The 24,842-nt window shown below is 45.4% G+C and overlaps 1 protein-coding gene across 6 annotated transcripts in view; it reads left to right on the forward strand.

Annotated features, from left to right (window-relative positions):
* ACAD10 (acyl-CoA dehydrogenase family member 10) overlaps window positions 1–24,842 on the forward strand; it is a 71,944-nt gene that overhangs the window by 13,577 nt on the left and 33,525 nt on the right. For all 6 annotated transcript variants that reach the window (XM_033954030.1, XM_033954029.1, XM_033954034.1 and 3 more), the window contains 7 exons: window positions 8,847–9,041; window positions 11,816–11,974; window positions 14,565–14,724; window positions 15,712–15,853; window positions 19,147–19,215; window positions 21,608–21,789; window positions 23,843–23,993. In XM_033954030.1, coding sequence (XP_033809921.1) covers window positions 8,847–9,041; window positions 11,816–11,974; window positions 14,565–14,724; window positions 15,712–15,853; window positions 19,147–19,215; window positions 21,608–21,789; window positions 23,843–23,993 — 1,058 coding nt within the window. The remainder of the gene's footprint in view (window positions 1–8,846; window positions 9,042–11,815; window positions 11,975–14,564; window positions 14,725–15,711; window positions 15,854–19,146; window positions 19,216–21,607; window positions 21,790–23,842; window positions 23,994–24,842) is intronic.

The raw sequence follows: 24,842 nt of genomic DNA on the forward strand, positions 1-24,842 counted from the left end.
GATCCTGGGATTCGGGATCGGTTAGGGATCCTCATTATTCCCATGAGGCCTCCCCCCTCTCCTCGGTGGGGCGGTCGAGAACCCCCTCTCCCCAGGCTAGGCCGTCCTCATTTTCATCCTTCGTTCAGGACATGGCCCAAGCCCTGGGGATTGACCTGATGGTAGGCTCTCGGTATTCCAAAGAATTTTTGGAGGAACAGGACCTCCCCACTCTTCCTAGGGAGGTGCCTAGACTCCCCCTCAACAGTGTCCTTCTGCAAACCTGGCTGAAGAACTTGTCAAACCCTCTTACAGTCACGTCTGTGCCTTCAAAAATGGAATCGAAGTATAGGACGATTCCCCCAAAAGGGTTCGATAAGGCGCAGCTCTCACACCAGTCTCTTCTGGTGGAGTCTGCTCTTAAAAAATCACAGCCCTCACGGGTTTCTGCGGCGGTTCCACCAGGCAGGGAGGGGCGGACCCTGGACAAGTTTGGCCGTCGCCTCTATTCAAATTCCCTGATGGCCACCAGGGTTCTAAATTACGCCTTCACCTTTTCCTCCTATCTGCGTGGTATGGTGAAGGACCTTCCTCAATATCGAAACTCGTTACCGGACTCCCAAAGAGCAGGATTCGATAAGTTTATGTCCAACCTGTCTCAATTGCGGTTGTACCTATTCCATGCAGTGTACGACGCCTTTGAGCTGGTTTCGAGGGTGTCGGCCCTCGCGGTGGCCATGCGCCGCTTGGCCTGGCTTCGCACCCTCGACATGGACCCAAACCTGCAGGAACGCCTGGCAGACTTGCCTTGTGTGGGGTCCGAGTTATTCGACGAGTCATTGGATGCGGCGACCAAGCGCTTGTCGGAACAGGAGCGCTCTCTAGCATCCCTGGTCCGCCCCAAACCTAGGCCCCCGCCGCAGAAACCCTTTCGGCCTCCGCCGCGCCGATACCCTCAGAAGTCGACCCCGGCTTTCTCGAGACCGCCTCCGAGACGTCCGTCTCAGCGAGGCAGAGGGGGACAAACCCAAGCCCCGGCGCAGGGCCCTTCTAAGCCAGCGCCTTCCTTTTGACGGGCTGAGCGGACGGGGCGGGTTCCCCTCCGCACTTTCACAGGAACCCCTTCCTATCGGGGGCCGTCTTCGGTCCTTCCGGGAGGCATGGACCGGGATTACCTCAGACGCTTGGGTGCTCCGGATCGTCTCCGAGGGCTACTCGCTCAACTTTGTGTCCTCGCCGCCGGACAGTCCCCCAAGTTTAGTCCCCTGCAACCGTTCGCAGCTACCGACCCTTATAACCGAAGCCAAAGCCCTCTTGAAGCTTCGGGCGGTCGAGCCGGTCCCCAAGGACCAGTGGGGTACGGGGTTTTACTCCCGCTACTTTTTGGTCCCAAAAAAGACCGGGGACCTGCGCCCCATACTGGACCTCAGGAAGCTCAACAAATTCCTGGCCCGGGAGAAGTTTCGAATGCTATCTCTCCCGGTTCTGTATCCCCTCTTGGAGGAAGGGGACTGGATGTGCTCCCTCGACCTGAAGGAAGCATACACCCATGTTCCGGTGCACCCCGCCTGTCGAAGATTCTTACGATTCCAGGTGGGGGACCTCCACCTCCAGTACAGGGTACTGCCCTTCGGCCTGGCCGCGTCCCCACGAGTATTCACGAAGTGCATGGTGGTGGTTGCAGCAGCCCTCAGGTCACGTGGACTCCACGTGTTCCCTTACCTGGACGATTGGCTCATCAAAGCCCCGACCAGGGAGGGGGTTATCTCAGCGACCCGACAGTCTATTGCCTTCCTGCAAACTCTCGGGTTCGAGATAAACTTTCCAAAGTCTCAGTTGAGGCCGTCGCAGTCTCTTCAATTCATAGGTGCGGTGCTGGACACGGTGCGCCTACGCTCCTACCTGCCGACCCAGCGGTTGGAAGCCTTGGTACGGATGAGCCACCAGGTCTCTCAACTGTCGAGGGTGTCGGCCAAGCGCATGATGATGCTCGACGGTACATGTCACGCCGTTTGCGAGGCTACATCTGAGGATCCCCCAGTGGACCCTCGCGTCCCAGTGGCGTCAGGAGTGCGACCCGGTGTCTCGCCTCATTTCGGTGACTCCGCCCTTGCGGAAATCGCTGCGTTGGTGGACAGACTCTTCAAATCTGTCCATGGGGCTATTGTTCCGCACTCCGCCTTTTCGCAAGGTCCTGACCACGGACTCCTCGGAGTACGCGTGGGGAGCCCACCTCGACGGTCTTCGCACGCAGGGCCTGTGGTCGGCAGAAGACCGTCAGTGTCATATCAACGTGCTAGAGCTGCGGGCCATCTTCCTAGCACTTCGAGCCTTCGTTCACATATTGCAGGACCAGGTGGTCCTAGTCCGCACGGACAATCAGGTGGCAATGTATTATGTGAACAAGCAGGGAGGAACGGGGTCATGGCCCCTCTGCTCCGAAGCTCTTCGCCTCTGGGAGTGGGCGGCCTCCCGGAACATCTTCCTCCGGGCGGTCTACATCCAAGGAGAACGGAATTGCCTGGCGGACAAACTCAGTCGACTTCTGCAACCGCACGAGTGGACTCTACACTCAGCAGTTCTACGCGAGGTTTTCGCTCGCTGGGGAACGCCACAGGTGGATCTGTTTGCCTCTCCGGAGACACACAAACTACCACTATATTGTTCTCGGATGTACTCGCAGGACCGTCTGGAAGCGGATGCCTTCCTACTCGACTGGGAAGGGAGGTTCCTATATGCATTCCCTCCGTTCCCTCTGATCATGCGAACGTTGGTACACCTAAAATCGTCCACGGCCGCGATGATTCTCATAGCACCTCGGTGGCCGCGCCAGCACTGGTTCTCCCTGCTGCTCCAGCTCAGTGCCAGGGAGCCTCTTCCCCTGCCTGTCTCTCCTTCTCTGCTGTCTCAGAGTCAAGGATCCATGTTACATCCCAATCTGCAGTCATTGCACCTGACAGCCTGGTTTCTTGTTCCCTGACTCCTCCGGACCTGTCTCAATCGGTGAAGGAGGTGTTGGAAGCCTCCCGCAAGATCTCGACGAGGCTTTGCTATGCGCAGAAATGGACCAGGTTTTCCACCTGGTGTTCGTCTTTTCACCTGGATCCGGTATCAGTTCCGGTATCCTCGGTTTTAGAATATTTATTTCATTTGTCGCGCTCCGGCTTGAAAACCACTTCGGTGCGGGTTCATCTCAGTGCGATTTCTGCTTTCCACCAACCTCTGGAGGGACGCCCTCTGTCACTCCAACCCTTGGTGACACGCTTCATGAAAGGGTTACTCAGGGTTTGCCCCCCTCTTAAGCCTCCGTCTGTCGTGTGGAACTTGAATGTAGTTCTGGCTCAACTGATGAAACCCCCTTTTGAGCCACTCAACAAGTCCCGCTTGAAATTTCTGACTTGGAAGGCGGTGTTTCTGATTGCCCTCACCTCCGCCAGGCGGATTGGGGAGTTGCAAGCCTTGGTTGCGGACCCTCCTTTCACTGTCTTTCATCACGACAAGGTGGTTCTCTGCACCCATCCTAAGTTTTTACCTAAAGTTGTTTCTGACTTCCACCTCAATCAGTCCATTGTCCTTCCTGTGTTCTTCCCGAAGCCCCACTCCCATCCTGGCGAGACGGCGCTTCACACGCTTGACTGTAAGAGGGCGTTGGCATATTATCTTCAACGCACCAGGTCTCATCGGAAGGTTCCTCAATTGTTTTTGTCCTTCGATCCCAATCGATTAGGGCATCCAGTTTCCAAGCGCACTCTGTCTAACTGGTTGGCCGCTTGCATTTCCTTTTGCTACGCTCAGGCTGGCCTTCCTCCCCCGGGTCGAGTCACGGGGCACAAGGTCCGAGCAATGGCAGCTTCGATAGCCTTTCTCCGATCCACTCCGATGGAGGAAATATGTAAGGCTGCCACTTGGTCTTCGGTTCATACATTCACCTCTCATTACTGTCTGGACACTCTATCCAGGAGTGACGGCCGGTTTGGCCAGTCAGTATTGCAAAATCTGTTTTCCTAAATTGCCATCCTCCCACCTGCCCTGTTTTGGTTAGCTTGGAGGTCACCCACATGTGAGAATATCATGCCTGCTTGTCCTGGGATAAAGCACAGTTACTTACCGTAACAGGTGTTATCCAGGGACAGCAGGCATATATTCTCACAACCCGCCCGCCTCCCCGGGGATGGCTTCCTTGCTAGTTATGGAACTGAGGACCACGAGGTGGGATGCGCCCTCTAGTGGGCGAGAAGGCACGCACATGCGTGGTGCAGTGTGCAAACTTGAAACTTCAATCAAGTTTGCTTGAAAAGCTGTCCGCGCCGGGGCTCCGTAGATGACGTCACCCACATGTGAGAATATATGCCTGCTGTCCCTGGATAACACCTGTTACGGTAAGTAACTGTGCTTTATAGAAATGCCAAGTCATGGTAGGCTAGGGGCGGAATAAGCATGCAGAAACATATTCTGGGAAAATACTTGACATGTATGTAATTCTATTTAAGAAACCCTGGTATGTAATAAATGGAGTAGAGAATGACATGGGGACAAATTTTTGCCTGTCCCAGCAGGAACTCAATTTTCTCGTCCTGTTCCTGCAAGTTTTGTCGCTGTTCCTGTCCCATTCCTGTAAGCTCTGCCTTAACCGCACAAACCTCGAGCACTTATGATTTTAGTGTTTGAGGCTTGTGCAGATGAGGACGGAGCTTGCAGGAATGGAACAGGGACAGGAAAAGAACTCGCCGGGACAGGAAAATGAGTTCCTGCGGGGACGGGGAAAAATTTGTCCCTGTGTCATTCTCTAAAATGGAGAACAGAAAGAACTTTGATGAGTAGGGCAGATATATATTGTGTAGGAAAATACCCCTCCCCCTTTTATAAAACTGTGCTAGTGTTTTTTTTATTGCCGATCTGTCGCTCATAGAATGAGTGTTGGAGCTGTTAGCACCATGGCTGGTGCTAAAAAAACGCTCGTGCAGTTTTTTTTAAAAAGGGGAGTAAGTTATAGGGGATAACTCTTCTGCCTTTGAGGGAAATCTTAGGGCTGTCCCTTCCCTGTGAACATTTACATATGAGGGCTTTTAGTCCCTTTATAAAGCTATTTATTTTAATTTATTTTTTTTATTTTGCTTATACTGTAATTAAAATGCATGTTTGTTATTAGAAAATATAACCAAAAGCAGCAGACTTGCAAATTACTCTTTCCTGTTTGCCAGCAGTAGTGGGCATCTCCTAGTCCAGGGGTGGACAAACTTGGGACCCTGCTTGGGTGATGGATCACAGAAAGTCAGGGAGATGATGTGATTGTGGAGCACAAGGAATGGTGAACTTTAGAGGCATTTGCAAGAAGCTTCCATCTGTCCATACCATCACTTCTAGCATGCAGCTGTCACTTCCAGCTATCTCATGCCAGGATCTAGTACCTGTCTCGCTGGCAGGTCAGAAGCCGCCCAGGATCTCTGTCCTAGGCAATTACTGCTCAGTGTTAGCCAAAGTCAGGAATTCCCATTGAGTTCTGACCACTCCAATAGGCTTAAAGGAGAGAAATAGCATTTTTATTTAGCCAGATTTGAACAGATTGATCTGATACACACTGGTTCTTGCAGTATTTCCTCCACAGTCTGAAAATGCTACTGTTTTTCCCCGAAAATAAGCCCTAGCATGATTTTCAGGGTAGGTCTTAATATAAGCCCTACCCCCAAAATAAGCCCTAGTCCCTGGATTCGCCGGCAGCAGCACTTCTCCCTGCCACACCCCACCCTGCTCCCAGCCGCTGCCCCCACCGTGCAGCTGAAACCCCGCTGACCCTCCATCCTTCCCTCCCATCTGAACCCCGCCAACCGCGAACCCTACATACCTCCCTCCAGAGCAGTGTCGAGCCGGCAGCACTCTAAACAGGCTGCTTAGCGGCCTTCTCCCACCGGGGCCTGCCGTGTGTCGCCATACTGATGACATCATCAGTGGTGCAGCAGAGGGAATTCTCTCTTCCCTAAGCCGAAGAATCCTAACCTCTTCAACCTTCCCTCAAAGGAGAGTCGTTCCATACCCTTTGTGCGTCCAATGGGGTAATATTTATAGGAAATATATTTGCATACTTTCCCTTTTAAAACTAAAACCTATATGTGCAGATTTACCAAGAGTAGACAGCTTATCCCAAAGAATTACATCATAGTGTATTGGGGTGAAAATGCTAAGTATGTTCTGGGGGAGGAGAAGACCGAAACATAAGTAGCTGTTCCATCTTATAAAAAGGCTATTATATGCACTATTGAATTTTATTAATTTTTTTGGCTTGATAATTGAGAAGATATTCAGCTGTTCTGCATGACTTTGCCATCTGTCACACCCACCTACCAATAAAGAGTTGTGCGGGGACAGAAATCCCACCCGTCCCCACCAAAGTCCCACCCATCGCCGTGAGGACTCTCACCCGTCCCCGCGAGGAATCCCTCCGTCCCCACAAGGAATCCCCTACGTCCCCGTGAGGAATCCCCTACATCCCCGCCCGTCCCTATAAACTTCAGAAATAGTTATTTCAGTTAATTATGCTACTGAATTAAAGGCTCTGGTAGAAACCCATTTCAAAATAAGCAAAAAGACTTTATTAATTTGGAAATATTAATTGGGAAGAATACATGCTTTGTAAACGGGTTTCTACCAGAGCCTCTAATGTTTATAAATTTTTATCAACACAACTAATATACTACTTTATCCTGAAGCAAAAAAAAAAAAAGAATTTTTTTCCTACCTTTGTTGCCTGATTTCTGCTTTCCTCATGTTCTCATTCAATTCCTTCCATCCACTGTCTCTCTTCTCTCTGCGTCTTCCATTTGCTCTGTTACTGTGCCTCTCCCTTTCTCCCCCCTTCCAAATTGGTCTGGCACCCATCTTCTTCCCTCCGCTCCCCCCATAGTCTTGCATCTCTGTCTTCTTCCCTGCCAGCGTCTTCTCCCCACTCTCTCTTCCCCATTTCCTTTCAGCGTCCTTCTCCCCCCCTTCTTCCCCATGTCCTGTCAGCATCCTTCTCCCATCTCTGTCTTCCACATGTGCTTTCAGTGTCCTTCTCCCCCCTCTGTCTTCTCCATGTCCTTTCAATGTCCTTCTCCCCCCTCTGTCTTCCCCATGTCCTTTCAGCATCCTTCTCCCCCCTGTCTTCCCTATGTCCTTTCAGCGTCCTTCTCCCCCCTGTCTTCCCCATGTCCTTTCAGCGTCCTTCTCCCCCCTGTCTTCCCCATGTCCTTTCAGCGTCCTTCTCCCCCCTGTCTTCCCCATGTCCTTTCAGCATCCTTCTCCCCCCATCTTCCCCATGTCCTTTCAGCGTCCTTCTCCACCCCTTTGTCTTCCCCATGTGCTTTCAGCGTCCTTCTCCACCCCTTTGTCTTCCCCATGTGCTTTCAGCGTCCTTCTCCCCCCTCTGTCTTCCCCATTTGCTTTCAGCGTCCTTCTCCCCCCCTCCCGTCTTCCCCATGTCCTTTCAGCATCCTTCTCCACCCCTTTGTTTTCCCCAGTGCTTTCAGCGTCTTTTCTTCTCCATTGCACCTTTCTTCTCTTTCTCCCTCCCTGCCCCTTATCTTTGTGGCGCTTCCCCACCCGACCGACAACAGAACAGGCCCAGTCCGACAAACCTCCCTGCCCTGTAGCCGAGAATCTAAATTACCTTCTTACAGCAGCTGGAGTATTGAAGCTGCTGTAAGAAGGTAATTTAGGATTCGTGGCTACAGGGCAGGGAGGTTTGTCGTCCGGGCCTGTTGTCGGTCGGTCGGGGAAAGCGCCACAAAGATAAGGGGACCTGACCGGCTGTGCACACGCCTCCCCCCATGGCTGCATCTGGGGCGGACTGCCCCCCCCCTTTGGTACGCCACTGCCTTTTCCCTACCTGCCCTGCCGCACATAGCCGACCGGAAGTCTTCCCGATGTCAGCACTGACGTCGGAGGAAGGGAGGGTTTTGCTTTGCTTAAGCCCTCCCTCCGACGTCAGCGCTGACATCGGGGAAGACTTCCGATTGGCTATGTGTGCTGCAGCAGGGCAGGCAGGAAATGGAAGACGAGCCTCGCAGCAGGGCAGGTAGGAAAATCAGATGAGCCTCGCGGCATTGAACCCCGCGGGATCCCCGAGAGCACGAGGGGCATCCCCACGGGATCACCGCAACCCTAGGGGGCATCCCCAAAGGATCCCCGCAACCCTAGGGGGCGTCCCCATGGGATCCCCGCGACCCGAAGGGGGAACCCGCGGGATCTCCGCGGGTCCTGCGGGATTCCCGTCGTCCCCATTCCTGTGCAGCTCTCTATAGTGAATTATTCTTTCCTATATGGTAATAAAGCAGAGCTGCTACAAAAATTAAGAGGATTTTCAAAAACAAATTGAATATAGTGTTTAAGCAGACTGCAGTAATGTTAGGTGAATGCAGGCTGTATTATTCCTATAACGTTTGAAAATATAAGTATGTGGGGGCTTGTGGTGAGAGCTCAAAGAGGGTAGGAACATTTATTTTGGGGCCAGGTATGTGTATCCCAGCACTTAAAAACCTGTCTGTGGCCAGGATCCATTAGTAGAGCCACAGAAAGCGCATGACCCCCAGAGGCACAGATTGGTAATTTTTTGCCTATACCTGTTTTATATTTTTTTTTATTGGTCTATAGCTCCTGGAGGTGGGGGGATTACCTCAATAAATGTTACAGTCATACCATGTGAATTTATTTAAGAACTCATTAAAAGAGACAGAGAAAAGAGATTTATTTACTTTATAGGACATATTTCCCATCTGCCCTTCTTCATGTTAGCACGATCATGAATCCCATTCTTGTAACATGAAAGGATGGGCAAAACTGTGCCCTTTAATCCCTGAATGCATAAGTTCAGTGCTGTGTGTCTCGTTATGCAGGCCAACTCCTCTGTTCCAGTGGACACTTTTCTCTCCGCAATGACAAGCAGTGACAAAGTAAAGCCAGTTCCGGTTATGACGGAGGCATTACGGTGTATCCAGGAAAAAGGCTTGAAAACAGCCCTTCTGAGCAATAACTTCTATATGCACAATGGGGAGAGCTTTATGCCTCTGGACCGGAAACAATTTGATGTGGTATGTCTAAATGGATATCAGAACTATTTGTATGACTGTATTAAAAAGATCCATCCTGACAATTTTGCTTGTTTAGACTAGCTAGCCAAATAAATTAATTGTTTTGTTCTTATTCAGTGGCTCCACTTAAGGCAATTTACAGATATTTGGAGCAGTTATGCTCCTTCTGTATTGGTTGCTGAAAAATAGCTGTCATACATCTGTTCTAAAGATTAAAGGACCTATTTATTAAACTGTGGTAAAGCAATGGTGGGAGTCCTGCAGTGCTTTTGCATATATTGTTGTGAATGGGAATATCATTCCATCTTTTGAAGGGACTATAATACCATCCAAGAGTCCCCTCCTCCCCCGCTCGTGTTCAGAAATCCCTGGTGATTTTGTGGAATCCTAGGTAAACTCCTTCCAGACTATCTGCCTAGTCCGTAAATTAAAACAAAATGGTACCAATGATTATCCCAGGACAAGCAGGTAGCATATTCTCTACATGTGGGTGACGTCATCCACGGAGCCCCGTTGCGGACAGCTTTTCAAACAAACTTGATTGAAGATCTCAAAGTTTGCTAGTGCTGGACCGCTTATGCGTGTGCCTTCCCGCTCCACTAGAGGGCGCGTCTCCTCCTTGTGGTCTTCAGTTCAGATAGCCAGCAAAGAAGCCAACCCGGGGAGGTGGGTGGGTTGCGAGAATATCTGCCTGCTGTCCCTGGATAACACCTGTTACGGTAAGTAACTGTGCTTTATCCCAGGACAAGCAGGCAGCATATTCTCTACATGTGGGTGACCTCAAAGCCTCAACTCTTTTTTGTTCCTAAATGCCCCCCCCCCCCCCTATTTATTTATTTATTTTTATAGCCCTCCCTCTCCAGGAGTCCAGAAAGGGTTACAAGGATACATACACAAAGTTTTCAGGAACAGAGATACATATATTACAGAGTCAATAATACAGGTTCATAACACAAAACTATAGAATCAATAACTTACAACTTATAGAGAATGTGACGAAGAACACATGCTTTGCAAAATCTAAGAAAATAAATCATAGAGTCACGAATGGGTATTAACATATCTGCAGTGAACGCTAGAAGAATTGGTTAGCAGGCACAGGTATTCTGAGGTAAGGTACATCGAAGCAAAGTCTGTCAAAGTTTGAGACCAGAATTGATCCGGTCCATGAAAAGAAGCATCTTTACTGTTTTCCGGAAGGTCAGTAGTTTATCAATTGCCCTAATGGCAGGAGGGAGTTGATTCCATAATTTAGGTGTGTTATAGGAATATGATCGCTTTTGGGCTGTCTCCCGGAAGAGGCTGTTTTTTGGAGGGTTGAAAAGTCTGAGTTCCCATTGCAAACAGAGGGACCGCTGAGAGTGGTATATTGGGTGTTTCTTCGCTACATAGTCAGGTGTCATGTCTTGGAAGCGTTTAAATTGTGTTTAGACTATGTCTGAATTCAATAAGTCATGAGATAGGCATGTGGGATCTCAGAGAGAGGAAGGTATAATGGTTACTGCAGATGGGCAAACTGGATGGGCCATTTGGCCTTTATCTGCCATCATGTTTCTATGTTTCCATAGATGCACTATGGACGCTTACAATGTAGGCGTCCTTCCTCAATTTTTTTTTTTAAAACATGTGTTCCGATTGGCTGCTAGATGGTGGTAGGGCGCCTACCGCCGCCTGCGATCGGGATGTGTGTTTCAAGAATCAGGCCCTAACTATCTTTACATGTGGAGTCATGACACTGCTGACTAGTGTGTCAATGACATCCATTCCCAACAGTCCACCTTCAGATTTATTGGGGCGGGGGGAGGTGAATCCTAAGTTGTGAGCATTCTAAATGCATTCACTTCTGTCTGAGAGGAAATGCCTTATCTTTCAAGCGTGCTGCTTTCCCCCTATCCATTTTTCTCTTTCTGTCCAAAGTCTAGGTGGAGAGGCAAAGTAGCAAAAACAAAACAAAAATTCCAGAAAGACAATGGGGACTGCCGCAGAGGTCTCTGGGGGCTATCATTGACCTCCGAGCCTTGCATTGAACACTGCTCTAGAGTAACACCTTAAAAGCAATGCAGAGAGCTCAAATACAAAAATACATCTCTCTGGTCCTTAAATCCAGCAGCAGCAATCCTGAAGCAATTTTTCATTAACCACTTCCTGCAAATCTTCAGCTCAATGGCTGTGTTGGTTTGAGATATCTCATTAAGAATATAGGTTAGACCAGTGGTCTCAAACTCGCGGCCCGGGGGCCACATGCGGCCCGCTAGGTACTATTTTGAGGCCCTCACTTTGTTTATCATAATCGCAAAAGTAAAATAAAATAATTTCTTGATCATATGTCTCTTTAGCTATAAATGACAATATTATTATTAAGACTTAGCCAAAAGGAAAGATTTATAAACTATAAACTAAACTAAACCTTAGGTTTGTATACCGCACCATCTCCACAAGCGTAGAGCTTGGCACGGTTTACAGAGTTAGGATAGAAAGGAATTCCAATGAAGGGTTATAGGAAAGGAACAAGAAGAAAGAGAGGGACATCATGCAAAATTGTCATTTCTTTAATAAGACATTAACTATTTTTTTCTGTGGCCCTCCAAGTACCTACAAATCCAAAATGTGGCCCTGCAAAGGGTTTGAGTTTGAGACCACTGGGTTAGACTGTATCCTCTGTGTCACCTGTACTTGAAAATATTTCCAGTTTGTTTGCTTTAAACTGTTCTGATACCCATAGATAAACACAAAGGTGTTCTTAATGCTTGCTTTTCTTGTATACTGCCATGCAGATTGTTGAATCTTGTCAAGAAGGAATATGTAAACCAGACCCTCGTATATATAAACTGTGCTTAGAACGCCTTGGGGTTCAGCCAAAAGAATCCATCTTTCTCGATGACCTTGGGCAGAATTTGAAGACAGCAGCTCAGCTTGGCATTAAAACAATAAAGGTACAGGCCTAACTTGAGTTTTGTTGAGACCGGGTGTTTTATTTGCGATAAGACATCTGTACTACTGACCCTGTTTATAAAGCTGCTGTTGACAGAAGGAGTAGCTTAATGATAAGATAAATGGGTTGGGAATCAGGAAAGCCTGGTACTCTTTGTGACTCTGGGCAGGTCACTTCATCTTCCATTGCATCACACACTAAATTTAAGGCTAGATTATTAAAAGCACAGTTGCATATCTAAACACAGACAGGCATTAATGCACATTTTTTTTACTATAGGTCCCACTACATGACTTGGCACCTATTTAGTAATTAAAAAAACAAAAAGGAGAATGGAAAATCTTTCTTGTTCAACACAAACCCCCTCTTCTATTAAACTGCGCTAGCAGTTTGTAGCGCAGAGAGCCACGCTGAATGATCGCGCTGCTCCCGATGCTCATAGGAACTCTGTTAGCATCGGGAGCAGCACGGGCCATTCAGCGCGGTTCCCCGCGCTAGAAACTGCTAGCACAGTTTAATAGAAGAGGCCCAAAGTCTATAATTTTCCATTCACATTCAGAGTTTTCCCAAATCGTAACAACATTTTCAATTAGAGAAATGAAAGGCAAAATCCTCATCAAAGTCTGATCTTACTGTCTAATGAGCTATATCTTTGTCATTGGCATAAAGAACCTTCCATTCTTCCATGTACTTTTTACTTGAAATAATTATTTTTTTATTACAGCATGTAGCCTTTAAACGTAACAAGGACCCTGCTCAATTTAAATCAAATGTACGGCCTATTTTCTATAAACCCCCTTTTACAAAAGTGTAGCACAGTGTTTAGTGCCAGCTGCAGTGGTAACAGCTCCAACACTCATAGAATTCCTATGAGAGTAGGAGCTGTTACCGCTGTGTCTGGCCCAAAAAACCGTGCTATGTTTTTGTAAAAAGGGGGGGATGTGCTAATCTTGCTTGTCTATAAATATGCTTCATCATTTCAGCACATGTGCTTAAATGCATGTACACTTCTCCCTCCCTATTTGTGGTTTTGGCAATCGCGATTTTTTTGCCCGGGCCCCCCTACAGAATCGCTTGGAGGCAGCCCGCATCGACCAGAACCGGCCCGGGACTTGTATCAGGGCAAGAAGGAGGAGGTGATCAGAGGCGAGCAACCGCCCACGAGCACAGTCCTCAGCCATGGACGCAGCTCCGGTGGCAACTTCATGTGTGGACCTTGACCTGGTGGTTTAGCAGTGACGCGGGGCAGGAGCGATCTTCCTACCATTGTAGTCTTGTGAGACCACGGGAACTCGCAGCACGGCTCTGCACGGGGCAGGAGTGTAGGAAGATCGCTCCTGCCCCACGTCACCGCTAGACCACCAGGTAAGGTCCGGGGTGGGTCAGAATCAGCCCAAAAGTTATTCGCAGGCCTACTCTGCCCCTAACCCCCACGAATACAGCCATGCAGTTTTATAAGAGCCCTTTTCTGCTTGCAAAACAGGATTTACGTGTGGAAAATCTTTTGGAAAAATGTGTTGGTCTAGAATGCAGTAACATTTTTTACTCCTAAGGTCCCCTTTATGTGTTGTAAAAATTCCTCACTCTCAGCCCCATATCACAACATAAGTATATTTGTGAGTATAGATTTTATTTATTTTGTATTAGTTTTTTCTTGGATTGGAAGACCCCTGTGAAAGGGGATTAGCAGACCCGCGAATACAGAAAAACCACAAATAACTTTTTCATATGTTATTCACTATTTTCTATTAAAAACCATCGTGAATATGGTAAAACCGCAAATAACATGGTGGGAGACCTGGCCTGTTTCTGATGGAGAGGCAAAACACGGTGAAGAAAGTGCTGGGAATCAGCGATTTTCTCTGTAAATGCTTGGAATCAGTGATTTCTCTGTGCAAGCTGACGTAATTGGGGAGGAGCCAGCAAGCTAAAAAAGCGTAAATAATCAAAACCGCAATGCTGAAACCACGAATACAGAGGGAGAAATGTGGGTCTTTAGACATAACATAACATCGTACTTATAAACTGCAAAACCGTAAGTTCAATGTGGTGAACAGAAGGTTAAAAATAACATAACCTAAAGATGATTTGGATTAGTTCACCAAGTTTTTTGAGAATAGATGTTTTCAACTGAGTTCTAAAGTGTTTGTAAGAACAAGCACTACGCAACAATGGCCTGAATTCCCTGTCATAAAAAGTAGCCTGAAATGCTAGTGTATATTCCAAGGATTTCTTTTCTCTTACATCCTTGAGCAGATGGAAAATTAAGCAATGCATGTGATTCTCTCCTATGTTTATGGAATGCTATGAGAAATCTATCAGACATATAGATTGGAGCAATACCATACGCAACTTAGTAACAAAGACCAGCCCAGTTTAAACAAAACACGCAATTGTACATTGGTCAGCATCAAAATATTCAGCTTATGAAGCAGTCAGCAGTATTCAATCTTCCTTTTCTTTAGTTCCAAAAATGTTATACACTGCTCATCTATGAAACCTTACTCTCTGTGGTATAGTGACAGATAAGCCTGATTTTTGCATTTTGTATGGGTGGCTATTTGGTTAACTTTACAATCTTTTAAAATTAGGTGGAAGATCCAGAAGTTGCTGTTAGAGAGTTAGAAATGCTCTTAGGCTTTCCCTTGAAAGGAGCTATTCCAAACACCTGTCCAGTGAGGCCTACAATGGAGATCTCCCAAGAAGCATTGCAGAAGTACCTCGAAAACATTTTGGGTGGCCGTGCATCAGGTACTTGAGTCCTTCACCCAGTGTCAGACAGTCCCTCCTTTCTGGCTAGTGAAAATGTTCAGCTGGAGAAAGGTTAGCTATAGGACAGGTACAATTTATCAAAGGCATGCTTTTGGATAGGGTTACTGTAGCCTTTGGATAGCATCACAACAGAGATGCTGGAACTATAAAATATATGAAAATTAAGGAAAATCCACATAAAACAAGCTAAATAAAAAAAAAGATCCAATGTGGCCATGTTTCAGCTAAAGAACATCATGGGTCTGGTGTAGACAAATCGCAGAAGCCATTTTGGAATTGAAATAGATGTAAAAACAACTTAACACACCAAATCAATGTTATAGTTGCAATAACTTCCCAACAAGAGGCATTGCACACTGCTGCTGAAATCAAGTTAGAGAAAACTATACAATCATGAATGGAGAGGAATGTGTCAATTGTGGACTGTTATTTAATGAAATTAACATGTAAGACTTCTAAAAAATTGTGTACTAAATGGAAAATGGTTTCTCCCATCAAGCTTTGGAATTTCTGGCTAAAAGATGCAGTCAAGGAAGTTAGAATAGATGGGTTTCAGACTGTTTTGAACCAATTCCTAGTAGAAATGTCCATAAATGTATTAGCCTGATAGATTTGAGGAAGCTACCACTTATCCTTAGACGGGGTTACTCTTTGGAATCCTGCTGGATACCTATAACCTGGATTGGCCAAATTCAGAGAGAAGATGCTGTGTTTGATAGACCATTGGTCTGAACCAGCATACACATCTTTTTTTCTTACGTATTAAGTGAAGATTCCAGAACAGAATGTCTGCCAGATCAATCAAAGAATACAACATAATCGTTAGAAACTGATTAACATGTACTTTGTTGACACTGGTCTGAATGCACAGATAAATATTTAAAAATATTGTATTGTGATTAGTGTAGATATTAAGGGAGAATCTGGAGTGTCATTCAATACTATTCTGCTGACATGCTCTTTCAGAGCCCCTAGTTCTTCGCCAGTTCAGCCATGGGCAGTCTAACCCAACCTATTTTATCCAATGGGGTGATCGGCAACTTGTGCTAAGAAAGAAGCCTCCTGGCAAACTGCTTCCGTCTGCTCATGCCGTGGAAAGAGAATACAGGTAATTCACCTTATGAGTGGATCTTTTCTCCAGCTACTGTGACTGTCTCTGTTTCTGCATATGGATCTGGGCTTGTTAGGAAAGGAATTTGCAAGTCTGTATTAACAAAAAAATAACATAGAGTGGGTATAGAAACAAAAAAATATATATATGTGAGGATGACTATATAGAAAAAGGGTTTAAATGACTTTAGAACTGGTGTGAGCTTTGGTGGCTGCTTCAGAGGTTGGGAAGTAAAACCAATGTCAAACAGACTTCTACGGTCTGGGTCTCATAAATGGCAAAAACACATCAGGAGCAAGGCTGGAGTGGGCTTTGATGGTAACTTTAATAGATGTGATATAGGCCAGTGCTGGGCAGACTTCTGTGGTTTGTGCCCTAAAATTAGGGAAAGGGGCTCATTTTTAAAGCACTTAAAGTAGACACACAAGTATCGTAGGCATGGTACTTTGGTATGTCTGTTTTGAAAATGAGCCCCTGAGTTTGCCAGTGTTTAATCATGAAGAAGTGGAACCTGGGCAGGATGCCAGATTCAACTCTGGTCACTTTGTTGGGCAGACTGGATGGACCGTGCAGATGTTTATCATCTGACATTTACTATGTTCCTATGTAGTGGAAAGGGAATCCCCAGGGGATTCCCTTTCTGCTTCCCATGTAAGACTGAATTAATTCAATGAGATGGTGCTAAGCTCATATATCACAGTACCACAATAAATGATGGCAAATAAAGACCTGCACAGACCATCCAATCTGCCCAATAAGGCAACCAGAGTGGCACGTGCTAGGTTATAGCCATTCTTTCTTTTTTTTATTTCACAAGAAAAAAGCCGTAATCTAAATTAAAATGACATACTGTGTATCTTCAGTACACGACTTGCCAAACAACAGGCAATAATCCCCTGTAGGTTATAGTTCATGATTAATTTGCCATCATGCCAACCACATCTAGGGAGTTTAATATGCCACCGTCTTGGAACAATATACGTTTAAACCAAAAGTATTGCTAACAGTACTTAACTTGCTAATTTCAGCATTAAGATGTTTCCCCCCTCCCCCTTGTGATGCTCAGCACCCTCACTCATAGCATATGGCTATGGTTATCCTTTATTTGATATATTGCCTTTCCTCCATGGATACCAAAGCGGTTTACAATACATTGAATAGTAAGTAAGTACTCTGAATATTTCCCCTATCTGTCCCGATGGGCTCACAATCTAACTATGGGGTCCTTTTACTAAGGCGTGCTAGCCGCTAACACATCCATAGACTATAATGGACGCGTTAGCGTTTAGCGCACATGCGCTAAAAAAGCTAGCACGCCTTAGTAAAAGGACCCCTTTGGTACCTGGAGCAATGGAGGGTTAAGTGACTTGCCCAGGGTCATAAAGAGCGGCACTGAGATTGAACCCACAACCTCAAGGTGCCGAGACAAAGGCCACTCCGTTTTGCAGACCTGATCTTTACCTGTGTTTTGCCATTTGCGAGACAAAGCAGTCTGTCTGGCATGGGCCTTAGTTTCTAACTGCTCTTGTCCAACCTAACACCTCGATAGACATGTTATGATTCCATCCTTTTAGGCATCTCCTGTGTTTATCCCACACACTTTTTTATTCCCTCCAGGCATCCGCTGTCCTCTTTGTGAAAAAAGTATTTCTTTATTTTACTTCCAAATGTACTGCTGTAGAACCTCAATTTATGTTCCTTAGTTCTGCCGCTTCCCTGCTTGTTGAAATCTGGAAAACTCCAGTGGCAAGACATATATTTTTATTTATTTCCAGTGCTTGATGTACTGCAAAATGTCCGCCTATGACAACTATGTGGTTTATAACATTCTAAAACAGAGGCGCAAAAGGGAAAGTAGGAAGAAGGGCAGAGAAATTATTAAGGGGGGAGACTGAAGTCTTTGAGGAGAAATTTATCAATTTAATTTTTATTCATTTTAACAACAAATTTTACAAGTATCCAACTTGTTCTGGTAATACAGAGAAAGGCATAAAAGTAATTCAAAAGCAAAGAGAATAACAAATCCCATCATATAACAAATGTTATCTCTTCCTTAGACCTCAAAACTGACACCTAAAGGGGAACATAAAATGATAAGGAGATCTTCTATTAAGAAATATTAACAGTAAGAATTAAGCTTAACAGGTTATACTTCAACTGTTTTCCTTTCAATTATCCCTTAATTTCCTGTGCTAGCTTCTTAGTATCCAAAAAGTCCGTAAGCTGTTCTGGAGCAAAAAAGACATATTTTATACCAACATATTTAACTAAACATTTACATGGATAGCTCAACAAAAAAGTAGCACCAATGCCTTAACTTTTTGTCTCATATTCAGAAACAATTTCCTACGTTCTTGAGTGGATTTAGTCACATCTGGGAAAACCCATATTCTCTGCCCTAAAAATACAGCTTGTGAGAACCGAAAATGCATTCACATTATAGAATTCAAGTCTTGTTCAAACACAAATGATACAAGAAGAGTATTGAGGAGAGATTTAAACCGGCCAAGGGAGGGTTCTTGGCAAAGGGAGGGAGGGAATTCCACAGTTTGAGGAGATTTTGAGATGAAGGATGGAACATAAAGGAACCACAATGAGGTTGTCATTGGAAGAGCGGAGTGTCTGAGCGGAGACAAAAGGAATAAGATTATAAATATAGGTAACAGAGGGCAGACGATCCTTGAAGACTAGAACAAGGATTTTGAACCTGATGTGAAAGGAAACAGAGGGGCCAATATTCAGATAATAGGAATGGAGGTGATTTGGTCAAAGTGGCCAGCCCGATGAAGAGGCCAGTCATTGAAATGCTTGAGTACCTGATTGTAAAAACCGCTTAGATAACCTTGATAGGCGGTATATAAAATCCTAATAAAAATTTGAAATTTGAAAAAATTGGAAAATAAATAGTTTTCAGACAGACTCAGCTGGCAAACTCCCAAGCTGTCTGTAATCCACACAGACACAAAGAATTCCAGGCACACATTACTTATTTCAATCAAGATCTTTATTTGTAAGCACTTCAGCTCCAGAGCAAAGTATTGCACCAAAGAATTTAAACGGTTTTCAGTCCAATGCTTTGTTTTCAGAACTGAAACCTTGGTCTTGGTAGCAGTTTTGATTTAAATATGTGAGCATGCCTGGAGTGGTTTATACCTAGGAGGAAGGGAGATTTGGAAACATGAAGCCTCTGAGGAAAAGATATTAGCATATGAAATCGATGAGCATAATGTTTCACTTCTGGAATATCACAGGGATCTATAACCAATATAAAAAAATAAGTGTCCTTACAGGATAATGAAGGCGCTCGGAGAAGCCGGTGTTCCTGTTCCAAAAATGCTGAGCCTCTGTGAAGATTCTAGGTAATTACTCCCCAGATATATTTGAAATGCCTTAAGTGTATTAACTAATAAAAGAGGAGGTAGGGGAACAGAATATGTAGCTTCTGCCTCTTATGTGGTGAGAATTTTCAGCAGGAATTCAGACACACATTGGGCTTCCAGAGAACATTTTCTGGTTCCACTCACAGTAGAGAATGACACGGGGAAAAAATCTGTCCCTGTCACCGAACCACCGTCCCCTTCACTGCCCCATCCCCGCAGCATCCACCCTTCCCTCTCGCCACCTCACCACCCTTCAGCGGCCCGAGAATCTCCATCCTCCTTACCTTCGTGGTGCATTAATAAAGAATTGAAACTTAAGGGAGGGAAGGTGCGCAGTCACTGATCGCGCGCAGCCCACTCCCTCCCTATGGCCAAATCTATCTTCCTCCCCCTTACCTTCATGGCACTTTCATAAAAACTTACTGAAGCTGGCAAAGCCTGCCTGCCTGCAGTCGTGTGTGTGGGCGGAAGCTTCTCCTCTGATGCAACCGGAAGTTTCGTCAGAGGAGAAACTTCCGCCCACACACACGCGACTGCAGGCAGGCAGGCTTTGCTAGCTTCAGTAAGTTTTTTACAAAAGCGCCATGAAGATAAGGGGGAGGGAGGGAGATAGATTTGGCTGTAGGTAGGGAGAGAGGGGGCCGTGCATGATCAGTGACCGCGCGCCTTCCCTCCCTTAACTGCAGGGACAAGGACATTCACCACTCCCCGGGGCGGTGGATGGCCTTATCCCCGTGCCTGCAATGATCACTTCCCCCCCCCCCCACCGTTTCAGCGGGTTACCCGCAGCTAGCCACGGGTAACTGCCAGCGTGTCATTCTCCAACTCACAGTGCAATAGGAGGGCACAGGTCCAGAGAGATTTAGTCATCTCCATCATATTTCAGAGACTGAGCAATAGAGAATTAACTTCCTACTAGGATCTACTGGGTACTTCCAAGTTGGCCAGACTGGCCACCATCAAAGGGAAGATGCTTGGCTTGTTGGACCTTTGGTGTGTCCCAGCATGGCATTGTTTTGCTCTTAGGAGGGATTATGAGTGTGGTGTTTTGGACCAGTTGCTATTATTTACCAAATGTTTTGAGTAGATGCACATTCAAGACCCTTATTTAGTTCACATCCAGCACTCCTCCCTTCCCATATCTACTAAAAAAGGTTTGTAATAATCTAAATAAGATCAACACTAGCACAGCCACTGCTTAAACATCTGGCCTTCTAGGTCTCTGGCTTCACCACCATCAACTGGTTCACACGAAAAGTGCTTAATCTTCCAGATGGACTCAGCTATGTTAGCACCTGCATTTGTGCTTCTAGATGTGGTACTTTATTACTACATTTTCCACAGATTAGAGGAGTATGACTTAAACCAGTGGTTCCCATCTCTGTCCTGGAGGACCACCAGCCAGTCGGGTTTTCAGGATAACCCTAGTGAATATGCATGAGAGAGATTTGCTTATAATGGAGGTGACAGGCATGCAAATCTGCCCCATGCATATTCATTAGGGCTATCCTGAAAATCTGACTGGCTGGTGGTCCTCCAGGACAGGGTTGGGAACCACTGGTATAAACAACAGCTCAGCTCTTCATTTGCTTATGCTGCTATTACAATTTGGAATGATCTATTTATTCACATTAGGACTGATATCAGTTACTTAAGGTTTCATAAAAATTTGAAAACTTATTTATATGACTTATTGTAATATTCATGGTATGATGATATTTTAATTATTGATTGCTTTTGTATTCTCATGTAGATTTTACAGCTTCTTTGGATATAAATCACCTTGAACCTTTTTTGGTATAGTGTGATTAATAAACTGTGTATTAGATTAGATTGTCTTTGCAGCCTGCCAGACAGACCCAGCTGCTAGTTAATTCTGTCCCTGGAACCTACTAGACAACCCTGGCAGATGCTTGATTGCATTTTCATTAGGATGTCTAGTTATTATCATGTTGATGTTATGATGGGCTATAATCCAGGAGTAAGTAGATTCTAATGGGGTCAAGCCAATAAAAGGCACCCAACAGGGCACCATGAAATTAGTGCCAACATCATGGCTTAAGCAGTATTCTATAAGGGCACTTAACGTGGGTTAGTGTCATCATAGCATACAGGAATAAGGTACCACTTGTATGCAAACATTTATCTATATCAAGTAGAACCCATTGCTCACTCATGCTCAATCCACATAAAATGCCTCCCTCCTTTTACATATGCACTAAATGAAATTCAGTTGTATTTTATGGAATTGCAGCTTGCACATGTTCAGGTAAGTACCCATAGGTGACACCTCTTACGTGTGTAGGTACTATTATAGGCACAAACGTATAAACTTGCCTTTTTATAAGTTTTAACTCTTTTAACATCCCAGCATACTTGGCACTCCATTTTATCTGATGGAATACTGCACTGGGCGGATTTATAAGGAGCCTGCCCTTTCGGAGTTAGAGCCCAGCCAACGAAGGGAGATTTATACCGCTATGAATCAAGTCCTCTGTAATATTCATCAAGTAGACATCAAGCGTGCAAGCCTGGAAGATTATGGAAAACATGGTAAGGAAGAGAGAAAATATGGGCTTATATTTGTTCCCTGTGAGTATTCTTGTTTTAGTATTTATTTGAGGAGGGCTTTTTTGACCTGGAAATTGTATTCTTTTCTTTTGGACTAACAACTTGAGAAAGACATGGGGGAAGCCACTACTTGCCCTGGATTGGTAGCATGGAATATTGCTTCTCCTTGGCTTTTGGCTAGGTACTAGGGACCTGGATTGGCCACTATGAGAATGGGATACTGGGCTTGATGGACCATTGGTCTGACCCAGGAAGGCTTTTCTTATGTTGTTAACTTTGTCAGAACCAGGTTTAGGATCTGACACATCTTTTCCAGTTTGGGAATTAGTCCTTATTTTATATCCTCTCTCATAGAAGTTATTCCAGTCAGTCTCTGTAACAACAGCCTTCTGCCAAAGGCCATACACCCAGAATCCTGCAATCATGGACCTTGACTTAGAGGCCAACCAAAACTGGCCAGAATCTGCATTCAGCTTTGTTTTGGTTTCAGCTGAAAATGCTGGTGCACTGAAACTTTTGCGCTATGTCCTGTTACTTTTCCCCACCCAACCAAACTGAAGGATCTCCCACTTTCTCCCTCCCTTCTCCCCTTGGGCTTACAGTATATCCCCTAGTGATATAGGCCATGCAAGCTCCAATCTCAAAATGGCTGCCATGACTTCCAGCAACAATGTTGTGAGACTGCTGCTGGAAGTCGTGGCAACCATTTTGACTGCAGAGATGACAAGGGCAGGAACGAATTGGGATGGCTCCTGCCTTGACTATTCATGACCACTAGGAAATGTATGATAGGGCCCAGAGGAAGGAGGGGGGCTTCTTCTGTTCAGGGGAAGGAGAGATAGAGAGGAATTGGGAGCTTCTTCAATTCAAGAGGGAATGGGTGCTGTTCCTGTTTGGAGGCTGGGCCAGTTTCAGATTTAACAGCAAATTTCGGTCACAGATTTGGTTTTGGCTGAAACTGAAAAACACTGGTTTGGTCACCCTCTATTTGAAATGCAGCCACTAAATATCATCATTATTTTTATTTATTTAATTGTATTCTGTAAACCGCTTGGACCAGTGAAATGAACAAGTGGTATAACAAGATTAATAAACCATCATTGCACAAGACTGAGACTCCCTCACCCCAGAAGCTGTGACAACTACTTCTGCAACATCCCCAGGATATTTTCCCCTTATTTGATAGTTAAGTCCCACCAGTGCATCCCAGAATGCATCAGACTGGCCATGGCGCCGCCATTTTGATGTCAAAGGGAGGAGGGAAAGATGCCTACTCCCTCCTTCCTGTCTGCCTCCAATTTCTTTAAGGTATGTCGGGGCCATGGGTTGGGCCCCTAGGCCATCAGGGGATGTCTCTGGGCCTGACTGGTGGGAGGTCATCTCTGGGCTTGCTTTGGGGGGGTCTCATTGTTTGCTTTAGTGGTCAGGGTCCATCGGGGGGTCAGAACAGGGTCTGCCTCGACTACCAGGGCCAAGGTTTTCTGATAAGCCTGTTTGGGGTTGGGAGGATAGGTTGGTTAGAGAGAACACCCTTTCTCACAACTAACCCTTCCAACACTGTGACAGACTTGGCTTTATTTTTGCCAGTGCTAAACACGCCTGACAGCTTCTTTTTTTTTTTTTTTTTTAGCATGCCACATGACATTTAATTACCTCCATTTAAATGTATTTATTTATTGGGATTTATTAGCTGCCTTTTCATGAAGAGCTTCATCCAAAGCGGTTTACAATACATTGAACAGCAATCTGATACTTTTAAGTAAATGTGGTCTGTGCTAATGGTTCAGTGCATACACTGAAACCATTAGAGTTGAGCGACAAACTGATGCTAATTGCCTTTAGCATGGGTTTTAGGTTTTGAGCATGAGAACATTAGACAGAATAACATAAATGTTCAGTTAATATCTTGCCATTTTCTTTGGAATCACTTAGGAATGTAAATAAGTCCAATCTAGTTGGATTCCATCTTTGTGTTCTTTGATTTTTAAGTTATGCTGCGCAGCTTTATATTAAATCTCAGTGTCTTGTGGTTTAGAGAATTATGTTCAACGTCAAGTACAGACCTGGACTAAGCAGTATCGAGCCACTGAAACACACTCTATCCCAGCCATGGAAAGGCTGATCACATGGCTGCCACTACATCTCCCCACAAGCCAGAGAACCAGCGTTGTTCATGGAGATTTCAGGTAGAAATGACTGACATACTCTGGTTCCCATTAAGTGATGCATGTTCTTAGTTTAAAAATTGAATTTATGAGGTCATGTGATGCTATGAAGTTGCAGGATGTGTGTCTGGCTCTCTCAGAAACCCCAGGCGATTCAAACTACATTTCACATAAAATCTGCGCGGAACTCGGTAGTACCTGTTCTGTACTGTACAGAGTCGAATGATACGAGCGACCTCGGGAGACCCTTGATAAAGCACATTTGGTGCGAAACATGTCATGTTGGGTCAGACTCCAAGGTTTTGGCTGATATAAAAATTAAGTATACATATAATTTTACGTATATATAAAGAAAAGAAAAAATATATAAAATAGATGACTAAAAACTTATGGAAGAAATGAAATAGTGTGTATGGGCAGCCAATGATGAAGTGCCACATAATTCTTCCCACAGGTATGAAGTAACATAGCGGTGGAGTAATGGGGTTGAGGCATTCTCATAAAAAATAAGACTCTTTAATATCCAGTTCCATATGATAAGGATGACATACGAGTGCTAGGACTGGAAATAGATAGACATTAAAATTATTGCCATAGATTTTTTGGGAGATGCTAATGTGTGGCATGTGAGTGTGTAGACTTCTTGCTGTGAAGTTTCTGAAGGACACCAACCAGCGCTGGAAAAAATGAGCTGAAAGCAAATGCAAGTCAGTAGGACACTCCATCCGGGAACCTAAGAACTGATAAAGTGATGCCAGGCTAATGCACTGATACTGATGTACCCGTGTGAAGAATGGAAACTTCAAGAGGAAGAAAGTTCCAGAAGCTATGCCTGTCCAGGGCCCCCCCAGGGAACAATGGAGGCGTGAA

This window comes from Geotrypetes seraphini, chromosome 8 (genome assembly GCF_902459505.1).
Source record: "Geotrypetes seraphini chromosome 8, aGeoSer1.1, whole genome shotgun sequence".
NCBI lineage: Eukaryota > Metazoa > Chordata > Amphibia > Gymnophiona > Dermophiidae > Geotrypetes > Geotrypetes seraphini.